The 13,519-nt window shown below is 55.0% G+C and overlaps 1 protein-coding gene across 1 annotated transcript in view; it reads left to right on the plus strand.

Annotated features, from left to right (window-relative positions):
* Positions 1–8,010, plus strand: part of LOC113240788 (P2Y purinoceptor 8) — a 46,284-nt gene extending 38,274 nt beyond the window's left edge. Inside the window, exon 2 of the mRNA XM_044391893.3 lies at positions 3,742–8,010. Coding sequence (XP_044247828.2) covers positions 3,775–4,851 — 1,077 coding nt within the window. The 5' untranslated portion in view covers positions 3,742–3,774 and the 3' untranslated portion in view covers positions 4,852–8,010. The remainder of the gene's footprint in view (positions 1–3,741) is intronic.
* Positions 8,011–13,519: the final 5,509 nt, after the last annotated feature.

The raw sequence follows: 13,519 nt of genomic DNA on the forward strand, positions 1-13,519 counted from the left end.
AGCGGACAGGGAGGCCGTCAGGGAAGGCAGGAGATGCCTGAGCTTGATGCAAATGAAAGACAGAGATACAGCAGTGTGGGGCGGGCACCCTGATTGCAGAGCTCCCAGGTGGGCCATGCACGGCACCTGGGGTCCTGGGGCCAAATGCACCATGAGAGGAGACCCCATCCCCCAGGTGCAGCACCTGTGTCCTGACAAGGAGCAGCCCAGGGGCCGGGCCTCTGCACAGACCTGGGGACAGAGGTCAGAGATAGGAGCCGGGACCACACCGACGATGCTGCTGTGGGGGACCCTGTGAGGGGCACGGGTGGCTGTCCCGTCGTCTCTTAATATGAGAATCAGCACAAACATAAGGAACTCTAGTAATTGTCTCCCGTCCTCTATGAGGCCCCTTGGCAAGCCATCATCCCTGTATCAGTTAGGGTTCTGCAGAGAAACAGACACAAAAGGATGGAGATATATGATACCCATAAATAAATGCAATAGGGTATACATGCTCTCAGACATATATGTGTGCATATATTTATACACACACACACACACACCCCTCCATGTGGACAATAGCACGTAATGTCACAGAATACATGTGTGTCTGCTGTGAGCGTCTGTATATGCAGGATATATGTATGGGATATACATGCGTGTGTATACACATGACACGATATATGTGTGTACAGTATAAACATGCATACGTGTACACGCAACGAGTCGTATGCAATACACACCCATCTGTATGTGTGTATGTGTACAAACGTATGCACGCAACACAATGCCCACAATAGAGCATATGCGTGTGTACGTGCCGCAGGACATGTATTCAGGAGGATTGTGTGTGTGTAATAGGAAATGCGTGTGTGTATATGCAATAGAATGCATATACCATAGGGTGTGTGTGTACATACGTATATAGTTATGAGTTGGGGGACATGCGCTATGCAATTTGTGTATATGTATACAAGATGATAAATATGCAACAGGGTGTGGGCCTATATATAATGAGACACGATGAATATGCAATAAGGTGTGTGTGTGTGTGTGTCTGTATACATGCATATACATGAGACACAATGAATATGCAATAAGGTGTGTGTCTATATACATGCAAATACATGAGACACGATAAATATGCAATAAGGTGTGTGTCTATATATATGCATATACATGAGACACGATAAATATGCAACAGGGTGTGTGTCTATATACATGCATATACATGAGACACGATAAATATGCAATAAGGTGTGTGTCTATATATATGCATATACATGAGACACGATGAATATGCAATAAGGTGTGTGTCTATATATGCATATACATGAGACACGATGAATATGCAATACGGTGTGTGTATATATACATGCCTATATATGCGAGAAGATAAATACGCAATAGGTTGTATGTCTATATACATGCATATATATACACAAGATGATAAATATGCAACAGGGTGTGTGCCTATATACACGCATATACACGAGACACGATGAATATGCAATAAGGTGTGTGTCTATATACATGCAAATACATGAGACACGATAAATATGCAATAAGGTGTGTGTCTATATACATGCAAATATGTGAGACACGATAAATATGCAATAAGGTGTGTATATATACATGCCTATATATGCGAGAAGATAAATATGCAATAGGGTGTGTGTATATATACATATATATATATATGCTAGAGGATAAATATGCAATAGGTTGTGTGTCTATATACATGCATGTACATGAGACATGATAAATATGCAATAAGGTGTGTGTCTATATACACGCATATACATGAGACATGATAAATATGCAATAAGGTGTGTGTCTATATACATGCCTATATATGCGAGAAGATAAATATGCAATAGGGTGTGTGTATATATACATACATATATATGCTAGAGGATAAATATGCAATAAAGTTGTGTGTCTAAATACATGCATATATATACAAGAAGATAAATATGCAATAGGGTGTGTGTCTATATACATGCCTGTTTATGCAAGAAGATAAATATGCAATAGGGTGTATATATATACATGCCTATATATGCGAGAAGATAAATATGCAGTAGGGTATGTGTATACACAGCATATATATGCGAGAGCATAAATGTGGAATAGGATATGTGTATATATACATACATATACATGAGATACGATAAATATGCAATAGGTTGTGTGTATATATACATACATTTATATGCAACAGGATAAATATGCATTAGGGTATGTCTGTATACACATACATATATAATACCATATGTTGCATATATATGCAATGCACTGCATATACATAGGATATGTGTGTATATACATGCATTTGTATAAATATATGCAATAGGACATGCATGTGTATATATGTACATAAACACACATGCATATATAGATACAGATACAAAAAAAAAAAAACACCTCACATCAAGGAATTGAGCTCGCGCGATTGCAGGGCTGGTAAGCCTGAAATCTGCAGGGCAGGTGGGCAGGCTGAAGACTCAGGAGACAGCTGACCCTGCAGTCTGGAGGCAGAACACCTTGTCTGGGAAACCTCAGTGTTCGTGTTCGGGCCTTCCCCTGATTAGACAGGGCCCACCACAGACTAGAGCATCGTCTCTTCGCTTCGAGGCAGCTCCAGAGTTTGCCGTGCCCTCCATTCTTGATGCATAATCAGATGGTGATATACCCCCGCCCCAAAGAGCCCATAGTCTGTTTGGGGAAAGCCGCGGGACCTCACTCGAGAAATCAAGAGTGCGAAGCAGAGATAACATGCAGATGGCAATGTGGAGATCGGTCAGGTACTCCGTCTGCGCCAGCTGGACAGGCTGCCTACCTGGGCGTCCGGGTTCCTGCACCTGGGAGGCTGGGAGGGCGTTGGGGTTTCGAAACCACACCAGAGGCGTGTGTCTGGCTGTTGGGGCAGGAGCATAGGTGCTGTACCTTGAAGCACGTGCGTGGGTGTTGTTACCTTGAAGCAGAGACGTGAAACAGCCATGTGACACACGGGCACACCATTGCCTCCACCCGTGCTCATGCAGTTAGCGCATGGGACCATTGGCGACAGAGCAGGGGACTCCCTGCGTGGTGTGCCCTCCCAGAGCCCTCATCAGGGTCTCCAACGTCCTCCCCAGTCGCGAATGAGCAGCCCCGGGTGGGCATCCCCAAGATCGGCGCCCCAGCTGTAGGTGAGGGAAGCAGGAGTGTCCAAGCACAAGGCAGAAGAAAGCAGGCCAGGCACAGGGTGACAGGGACAGACCTACTGGGACTTCAGGGCTGGTGGCTCAGCGCCCCCGTGTGGCCAGCTAGAGCAGCCAGCGATAGTCAGGACGCTCCCCGGGGCGACCCCCTCCACCTTCCAGGGGTCCTAGAAAAACGTTTGCAGCTGGAAACCGGGTTAGCGTCTTGGTAACTGTGTAACCTCCCAACTGTGTGTCTCGTCTCCCTTGGCGTCCTCCTGGCCCCAAGGATGAAGCCGTTGCACCATAGCTTGCAGCACGCTCCCTGCGTTTCAAGTGGCAGGAAGGGAGGGACTCTCCACGCAAGGGCCAGGTGTCCTGGCGCACGGGGGATGTCTGGGTATGACGCAGCTTTGCAGGATTTAGCGCGCATCAGCTCAGCTCCGTGACGCAGGGGGGCAACAGCAGCTGGGCACCGGGGTGCGGGACAGCAAGGGGGAGGAGCGCAAGGGAGGCCTTCAGGGAGGAGCCGCGTTCTGCTGCCCTCCTCACCGCGGTGCCCCTTGCCTTCCAGACCCGCGCGCGCAGGAGCGCCAGCAGCGCCACGATGGATATGAACATGACGCGCCCGGACAACGCCACCATCCTGATGCTGCGGGACCCGACCATCGCCGTGGTCCTGCCCGTCGTGTACTCGCTGGTGGCGCTGGTCAGCATCCCCGGCAACCTCTTCTCCCTGTGGGTGCTGTGCTGTCACATCGGGCCGCAGTCGCCGTCAGTCATCTTCATGATCAATCTCAGCGTCACGGACCTGATGCTGGCCAGCGTGCTCCCGTTCCAGATCTACTACCACTGCAACGGGAACCACTGGGTCTTCGGGGAGCTGCTGTGCAACGTGGTCACCGTGGCCTTCTACGCCAACATGTACTCGTCCATCCTCACCATGACGTGCATCAGCGTGGAGCGGTTCCTGGGCGTGGTGTACCCGCTGGCCTCGGCGCGCTGGCGCCGGCGCCGCTACGCCGTGGCCGCCTGCGCCGGCGTCTGGCTGCTGCTGCTGGCCGCGCTGTCCCCGCTGGCGCGCACCGACCTCACCTACACCGTGGAGGCGCTGGGCATCGTCACCTGCTTCGACGTGCTCAAGTCCACCATGCTGCCCAGCGTGGCCATGTGGGCCATCTTCCTCTTCACCCTGTTCATCGTGCTCTTCTTCATCCCCTTCGTGGTCACCGTGGCCTGCTACACGGCCACCATCCTGACGCTGCTGCGCACCTCGGACCCGCACGGCCGCGGCCAGCGGCGCCGCGCCGTGAGCCTGGCCGCCGTGGTGCTGCTGGCCTTCGTCACCTGCTTCGCGCCCAACAACTTCGTGCTGCTGGTGCACATGGTCAGCCGCCTGTTCCTGGGCGGGAGCTACTACCACGTGTACAAACTCACGCTCTGCCTCAGCTGCGTCAACAACTGCCTGGACCCCTTCGTGTACTACTTCGCGTCCCGCGAGTTCCAGCTCCGGCTGCGGCGCTACCTCGGCTACGGGCGGCTGCCGGCCAGCTGCCGGGACACGCGCCGGGAGACCCTGTTCTCCGCTCGGACGCTGTCGGCGCGCTCCATCTCCAGCGGCCACGGCGACGGGCTCGACGCCCCCACCCGGCCGTCCCTCAATAGGCAGGAGAGCGTGTTCTGAGCCCCGCACCCCTGGGAGAGGGGACAGCTGGGGGACAGAGAGCACGGTCTTTCCCCAACGGCCTGCCAGAGGCAGCCGCCGTGGCTGCGTCTGCTCTGTCCGCCAGCGTGAGCACGGAGACCGTCCCCGAGCGGGCACGGAGGCCGCCTGGAGCCCGTGCTGCGTCCCCCAGCGTGAGCACGGAGAGGGTCCCCGGGCGGGCACGGAGGCCGCCTGGAGCCCGTGCTGGGTCCGCCAGCGTGCACACGGAGAGGGTCCCTGGTTGGGCACGCAAACCGGCTGGAATCCGTTCTGCGTCCCCCAGCGTGCGCACGGAGAGGGTCCCCGGGCGAGCTCGAGCCTGGGGTCCCAACACAGCCGCAGGGCACAGGGAAGCAGCGAGACAGAACATGGGACAAGACCCAGCGTACCAGGAGGACTGGCCCTGCTCCTTGAGGATGACCACCCAACCTGACCGAGCAGCCAGCCAGCCCAACTGAATCCCCCTCCACCCCCAACATCCGCCTGCCTGGGTCTCTGTGCCTCCTGCTGGGGGCTGCCGGTGACACCTGCTGCTCCCCGGCCTGGGGACCCAGGCACCTGGCAGGACTGCGGACCGCACAAGCCTGCAAGGCTTTGAGCTTAGGGGCTTTCGGGGTGGAACAGTTGTGGGGCAGGCAGCCTCCCCACTGGTCATTTGAGATACAGATGGAGATTGATAGCTGCTATCTGGGGGACCCTGGGGACACCTGCTCCCGCTGTCACTGCTTTGGAAGGAAAACAGACACAGCTGTCCTAGAGTGAATAGTGACCCCAAACCCATGTCCACCCAGGACCTCAGGATGTGACCTCCTGGATCGGGATGACCCTAAATCCAATGACAGGTGTCCTTACAAGACACAGAAAGGAGACACAGACACAGGGGAGAAGCCACGTGAGGACAGAGGCAGAGATGGGAGGGACGTAGCCACCAGTCCAGGGACGCCTGGAGCCCCAGAAGCCAGAAGAGACAGGAAGGACCCTCCCCTGGAGCCTCTGGAGGGAGAACGGCTCTAACCCGCCTGGATCTCAGAGGTCCTGCCCCGCCTGGATCTTAGCAGCCCTGCCCCCCCCCCCCCCCCCCCGGATCTCAGACTCTGGTCTCCAGAGCTGCAGGTCGATGAATCCCTGTGGTTTTAAGTGTCCAGTTTGTGATGGCTGCCCCAGGACACACACCATTTCAGCCACTCTGAAATTGCAAGTCCATGTAAAGCTTGATGCCTGGTGTGATTGCAGGAGGCCCACCACGCCCAGCGCTGGCTCCTGGGGGACCCCGGTTCATGGGACCCAATCCTTGGTGTGCAGGGCTCTCTCTCCTGCAGGGTCAGCCCTCGTGATTCCCAGTGTGAATGCCCAGCACGAAGCCGCCCAGAGAGTCCCCAATACCGCGGCACCAGAGACTTCCAACGCCACCAACACCTTCCTGCACGCCGTCTCCAGATTTTAATTCTGGAACGGGCCTGCCAAGCAGAGAGGGCAAGTGCTGTCATCTCTGGGGCCCCAAAGCCGGAGGCTCCCCAAGGTGGTTTGCACAGAGAAGGCCTGAGTCCCACCTGGAACTCCCACCCACGGGCTCCTTAGTCCTCGAGACGACGTGGCCAAGAGGTGACCTCTCCCCTCTTTGATGCGCACGGTGATGTCCATGCATGGAGTCTGAAAATGATGCAAGTGGCTACCGTTCACAGAGGCACCTGTTCGGGGGAGTAACTGGAGAGGCATACACGGTTCCGGCTTCCCGTGACATGCTGTGGACCCCGGAGGTTAGTGTATAAACTGTGGACCCCGATAGCAGCCTCCAGAGGTTCCAGGCCGCCTCCCTGTGCATGGTCCTAAAATCAAACTCCGGTTCCTACCTTTGCTTTGTGACCATGCATGTCTGGGGCGGGGCGGGGCGGGGGAGGGACAGAGGCACGTGCAGGTGGAAAGCAGGTGAGCCCATGCTACGCTCGCCCTTGGGAACTGAGAGTCAGCCTTGGGGGTCCCCTCGACACCCTCCATGCCACACTGGGGTCGTGCATAGTCATTGCCCACCGCCTTGCAGCTGGAACGTCTCCACAAGGGACAGCGTCTAAGCACATTGGTCCTGAATGGCCACGTGTGTGCACAGAGTTCAAAGCCACCATAGGGACCCTTCACAGAGACCCCTTGAGACTTACCTGGTGAAGGATTTACCTGGGGGAGGCACAGGTGACTGACTCCAAGAAGGCTGGCATTAGGGAACCCCGCTCTTCCCGACTCTCCCAAACCCAAACCCTAGAAAGCAACGTCGACACAGCCCCAGCATCCAGAGTCGGAAATCCTGAGCCAGCAAGACACCCCCACCCACGCTCTGGGCGTGGGCCTCTGATGCACAAAAGCTGTGAAAACCTCAAACCCGCCGCACGGAACACCTCGGCGGCCCGTGAGAAACCCCACACCTTGATTCTGGAGGAAGCCTGTCTACCTGATATCCTCCTTCACAGGATGTCAGGCCCCTGGGGGCCTCTGGTGACAGAGGGGACTGTCACCGGTGTCACTGTCCTATTAGATGGACAGCACCTCGGCGTCGGCGTTAGCGGGGAGGAGGAAGGGAGGCAATCGCACGGGGTCTCTCCCATTGCTGGGAATCCCAATGCACAGTCCCAGCTTCATGCCACGGTATCGGTCCCGTTGCCTGAAATGCCAGGGATGGCCTTGCTTGTGGTTCAACACGAGAATAATGTGGTGTGCCATGTGCGTCTGTGTGTGTGTGTATGTGTGTGTGCGTTCCCCAGAAATCCAACCTGTTCACCTGTGAAGTTGCAAATTAAAAGTATGCACATGTGTGGGTACGTATGGATGAGGAGTTTTTTTTAAGGATGTGACACCAGGATTCAGGTCCTGAGCCAACCCTGATTCTTCCCCGTGCAGAAGGCGAATGCATTTCTCATTCTGACCTCTGAGACCCCTGCTTTCCAAAGACACGTCCCATCTCGCTTTGAACTGCACATTCCCTCCAGCCAGACCCCGGGATCTTCAACGACAAGACTCTCCAAGGAGGGTGGAATTGGAAGCACACGGCACGAATCGGGGCAGCACAACACGGATGGGGCGTGGGGTGTAATCAAGGATTTGTTGTCCGGAATGATGGGGCTTTAAAAAGAAATCCTTTTTTCTAAGTGATACATGTGTAATTATTCATGTGTCTAATGATATGATGTTTGATATGCTCGGCTTAAAATATTACAGAAACAGATGCATACACACATATACATGCAGGCATGCATGCACACACATGTGTCCGTATTCACACAGCTGTGCAGGCATCCATCCATGAGTGCAGACATGCACGCACAAATGCACACAACGTACCCATGTACATGCATGTGCACATCTATCCATGCATGTACACATATGTGTGTACACAATACATGCACACATGCAGGCATCCATCCATGTATGCAAATGTACATGCACACCATGTACCCATATGCACACATGCACGCGCGACCATGCATGCATGCACGCACATGCATACACATATACACGCACAACATGTACCCACATGCATACATGCATACATGCGGCCATCCATGCATGCACACACAGTCATACACCACGTACGTGCACACCATGTGCCCATATACACGCATGCACACATGCAGGCACCCATCCATGCATGCACACACAGGTTTACACACATATGTGCATAGCATGTACCCATATACACGCATGCACACATGTGGCTGCCCATGCATGCATACACACATACGTGCATACCATGTGCCCATATACAGGCATGCACACATGCAGGCATCCATCCATGCATGCACGCACATGCATACACATATGCGTGCACAAAATGTACCCACATGCATACATGCATACATGCGGCCATCCATGCATGCACACACAGGCATACACCACATACGTGCACACCATGTGCCCATATACACGCATGCACACATGCAGGCATCCATCCATGCATGCACACACAAGCATACACACATACGTGCACACCATGTTCCCATATACACGCATGCACACATGTGGCTGCCCATGCATGCGTGCATGCACACACATACATACACACACACGTGCACGTGGGCATGCACACAAATTTGGGGGACTAGAAGAAAAATGGCAGAATGCTGATCACTGGTAATGCTTGAAGGTGGGTGAAGGCAATGTGGGGTTTCATTCTATAGTTCTCTTTCCTTTGAGCATATTTGAAAATATCTATACTTCAAAAAGATGAGGCATACTGGGAAATGTCACACAAAGAAATCAATTTCTGCCCAGTGTCACCTCTCCGAATTGCTGAATATATGGAAGAAGCAAACATTCCCAACCCAGCTGTTCTTGTTTTTCCCTTTTCCTTCCAATTTTTTAATATTATGGTAAAATACATACACGCAAAATTTACCGTCTTAACCACGTTTAAGTGTGCGGGTCCGTGGTATCAAACACATTCAGTGTCCAGAATTCATCTTGTAGAATGGGAGCTCTGACCGCAGCAAACAAGGAACCCCATTCCCATCCCTCACCATCTGCTCTCCGTCCCTATACAAGGGACGCCTCGAGGGGCCTCGCATACACATGGAGTCAGGCAGTATTTGTCGGTTTGTGTCTGCGTTATGTCACCGACCGTCACGTCCTCCAGCTTGGCCCACGTCACCTCTGTATCAAGGTACCATGTACCCACCCCACGATTCACCTGGGTGTTAGAACCTTTGTAGAGGTGTCCCAGAAACACCACAATGCAGCTACGGGACATTTCCATCGCCCCAAAAAGATGCCCGATGCCCATTTGCTCCCGATCCCGACGGCCAGCCCCAACCGAGCACACAATACACTTTCTGCGTCTGTCTACCATTTATCACTATTCTCACCTCCTTGCTCCGCGGGCTGGGTGACCACCGCACGTCCATCATGCCCAGGACAGAATCCAAGTAGCCCTAGTGAAGCAGATTTTGTCCTCGATCTTCAACAAAGGATCCAATCAAAATACCCAAAGCAACGGGGCTGAAGGAGCCAGGACACACAGAACTGTGTCTCCATCACGAGGTGCGGGGAACACATTCCTACCCTGCACTTTTCACTCTTTCTGGAAAAGACAGCCAAGGAAACGCATCCCACACTTACCAAAACTTGAGAATATCATAGTTATTTGGTGAGCGTAGAAATACTTTGGGTTCAGACTGACATAGTGAAAAAGTTTCAATGTTTGACCTTGGCTTTTTTTTTTTTTTTTTCCCAAGTCTGATCTCTTTGGAAATCTGTGCCATTCTGCAAATGTCCACAAGGGATTTTTTGGTGGTTTTTTTGTTGTTGTTGTTTTGTCTTGTTTTGTTGTGGGTTTTTTTTTTTTTTTTTGTAGTGTCATAAAAGTAACTTTAGGGTAGGAATAAATGCAAGTGAAGGCACAGGGAGAGGGGCTCTGGACGAGGATACGCCGTGTAACGGGTACGCTAGTCTCTGGGACTCACCGATAAACCCCACACCACGGGCAGCCATCGTAGGACAAACCCCACACCACGGCATCCCCCAGTCTATCACACAGATGAGCTCCTTCATCTCAGTAAAATGGGGTGGGGGTTGGGTCCATCTTGCAGAGGAGCAAACTGAGGCACAGACACGTGGAAGGATTCACCCGGGGTCCCAGAGCTGGAGAGTGGGACGCCCCGGGTTTGAACCTGGCACCTGTCCCCAGAGCCCGATCCCACGTCTCCGCGGGAGCCCAGACTGGGTTTATGATTCCTGCCTACAGTCGGCGGCTAAGTCCCTCACGGAAGGCGTAGGCTGGCCCACCCGGCAGCTCTCCCTTGTCTCCGTGTGCCCCTTGTGGGGACACGCTTCTGCCGTGAAGATCACCCTGAGTGCAAGTGAAAAACCATCAGAACGCCAGCCAGCCTGTCCCCCTCCTCGTCGTCGCCAGTCCCCACAAAGAAGCAGGCGGGGGGACCTCTCGGGAAAACGATGTTCCGTTAACTGGATCCTGGAAGGGTCCTGGGCAAATGGGCGACCTCCGATAGCGGTCTGGGGATGCACCTGTGTTGGCTCGTAATTGTGACCAAAGCACCAGGTGATGGGAGGATGTCGTCAACGGGACGGGGAAGGATGTGACAGGTGCACGGGGACCCTCCGTGCTATTTGGGCGACCTCCCCATGAGCCTAAAACGATTGCATAATAAACCAGCTCTTCTTTAGAGAACGAGATGCGTGGCTCGTGCACAGACGTGACGGGATCTGGGGGGAAATGTCGAGCTCAACCTATCAAGAACTGACCTCCAAAATACGGGGGTTGTTTTGGGCACGCTGTCCTGGGTGAGGCCACCCGGCGATCAGAACCGCCATCAAGGGGCTGGCTGGTGGGCAGCCATAATCCAGAGAGGCTCCGTGAATTCAGGGGTCTGGGGGACTGGGATGGACGGGCACAGAGATGGGAGGAAAGGGGTAGGATTACGTGCATCCTGCCGTCCTGGTTCTCGGGCTCTCTGCGGGGAAAGCACCAGGGACAAAAGAGGCGGCCACTGTGATCTGTATGGAGGGTCCCCAGGCTCTGGGAGCTGGCTCCTGGGCCCCCAGCCACCTCCCCAGCCCCCAGGTGCACTGCAGACTCTGGGTTCCTGCCTGTGTATTACGACACGGGCTATGGGCATCTATGCTTCGAGCCCCTATCCCGTGCCTCATAGGAGATCAGCCAGCGCAGGACATTAAGGGGGGAAAATGAGAGCTAACAGTGCCACCAAAATACATCATAGGCTGTCATGTTGAAATACGTCTGTGCCATATATATACAGACACATGGCACGTACATACACATACGTATGTGCAGTGTGGGTTTCTATGCACGCATGCATATTCCTCTGGGGACGTTTCTGGTGGTCACAACCGTGGGGGGACACTACTGGCATGTGGGAGATAGAGACAGGGACACTGCGTAGCACCCTACAGTGCCCAGGACGCCCCACATCACACTGTCAGCCCCAGATGTCAGCAGTGCCCAGGCTGAGAAGCGTGGACCTGGTATGAGAGACTCTGTCCGTCCGTCCGTCCGTCCATCCATCCATCCACCCACCATATCTATCTATCTATCTATCTATCTATCTATCTATCTATCTATATTTCTATCCATCCATCCATTCTTCCATCTATCTATCCAACCATCCATCATCTATCCATCATATCTATCTATCTATCTATCTATCTATCTATCTATCTATCTATCTATCAATCATCTATCATCTCTATTCATCCATCCATCTATCCATCCATCCATCCATCCATCAATGCATCTATCGCTATATCTATCATCTACCTACCTACCTACCTACCTACCTACCTACCTACCTACCTACCTATCATCTATCAATCATGTCTATGGTCAGCGTTCTCAACCAAGGGCTATTCTGTCCCCGGTGGACCCGGGGCAGGATCTGGAGAGAATTGGGGCTGTCACAACCTGAAAGGAAGGCACTGCCATCTAGTGGCGGAAACTGGGCATGCCGCTAAATATCCTGTTGAGCACAGGACGCCCCCACAAATATGAATCATCCAAGCCCCCCAAATGTCAGTAGTGCTTAGACTGAGAAGACCCCCCACCACGTTAGCAGGAGAGAGTCTCTCTCTCTTTCTCTCTCTCCCTATCTACCTGTTCACCCATGTATCTGTCTGTATGTGGCAGGGTTATCAACCAAGGGCTATTCAGCCTCCCCCAAAGGGGAACCCCATCTCTGCCTCTCGATTGCCTCCCGGGGACCACCCCACTGTGCTCTCGGGGACCCCCGTCTCCACGCCCCCACCGCGCCCCGGGGACCCCCATCTCCGCACCCCCCATGCCCGCGCCCTCCACCGTCTCCCGGGGTCACCCCCATCTCCACACCCCGTGCCGCGCTCTCCCGCTCTCCAGGACCCCGTCTCCGCTCCCCCACTGTGCTCTCAGGGACCCTCATCTCCGTGCCCCCACTGTGCTCTCGGGGACCCCCATCTCCGCACCCCCCATGCCCGCGCCCCTCCACCGTCTCCCGGGGTCACCCCCATCTCCACACCCCGTGCAGCGCTCTCAGGGACCCTCATCTCCGCGCCCCCACTGTACTCTCGGGGACCCCCATCTCCGCACCCCCGCCGCGCCCCCGGAGACTCCCCCCTCATCTCCGCACCCCCTCCACCGCCTCCCGGGAACCCCCCATCTCTGCGCCCGCCCCCCACGGCTCCCAAGGGGTCCCGCGACGTCGGGTTCCCGGAGACTGTTCGCAAGGACCTCTGCCCCAGCCCCTCGGCGGGCGCAGCTGGTTTGGGGGCGCGGCGCCGAGGGGACGCGCAGCCTGGGGTCCAGACCAGGAAGGCAGGGGCGGGGCTCCGGTGGGGGGGCGGGGCCTGAGTGGGGCGTCCCGCGGGCCTGGGCGGGGCTCGGCCTGGGTGGGGCTCCGGCGGGACGCTCGGGGAGGGGCCTGAGCGAGGCCTGGGCGCGGCGTCGCGCGGGCCGGGGCCTCGTTGAGGGCGGGGCCTCACTCGTCGCTGGGCGCGGGGCGGGGCTCCGGCGGGCGGGGCGGGACCTGGGCGTGGCGTCGCGGGGGCCTCGTTGGGGGCGGGGTCTCACTCGACGCGCGGCGCGCGGCGCGGGGCGGGGCTCCGGCGGGCGGGGAGGGGGGCCTGGGCGGGGCGTCGCGCGGGCCGGGGCGACGTTGGG

The sequence above is a fragment of the Ursus arctos genome, chromosome Y (assembly GCF_023065955.2).
Source record: "Ursus arctos isolate Adak ecotype North America chromosome Y, UrsArc2.0, whole genome shotgun sequence".
NCBI classification, from domain to species: domain Eukaryota; kingdom Metazoa; phylum Chordata; class Mammalia; order Carnivora; family Ursidae; genus Ursus; species Ursus arctos.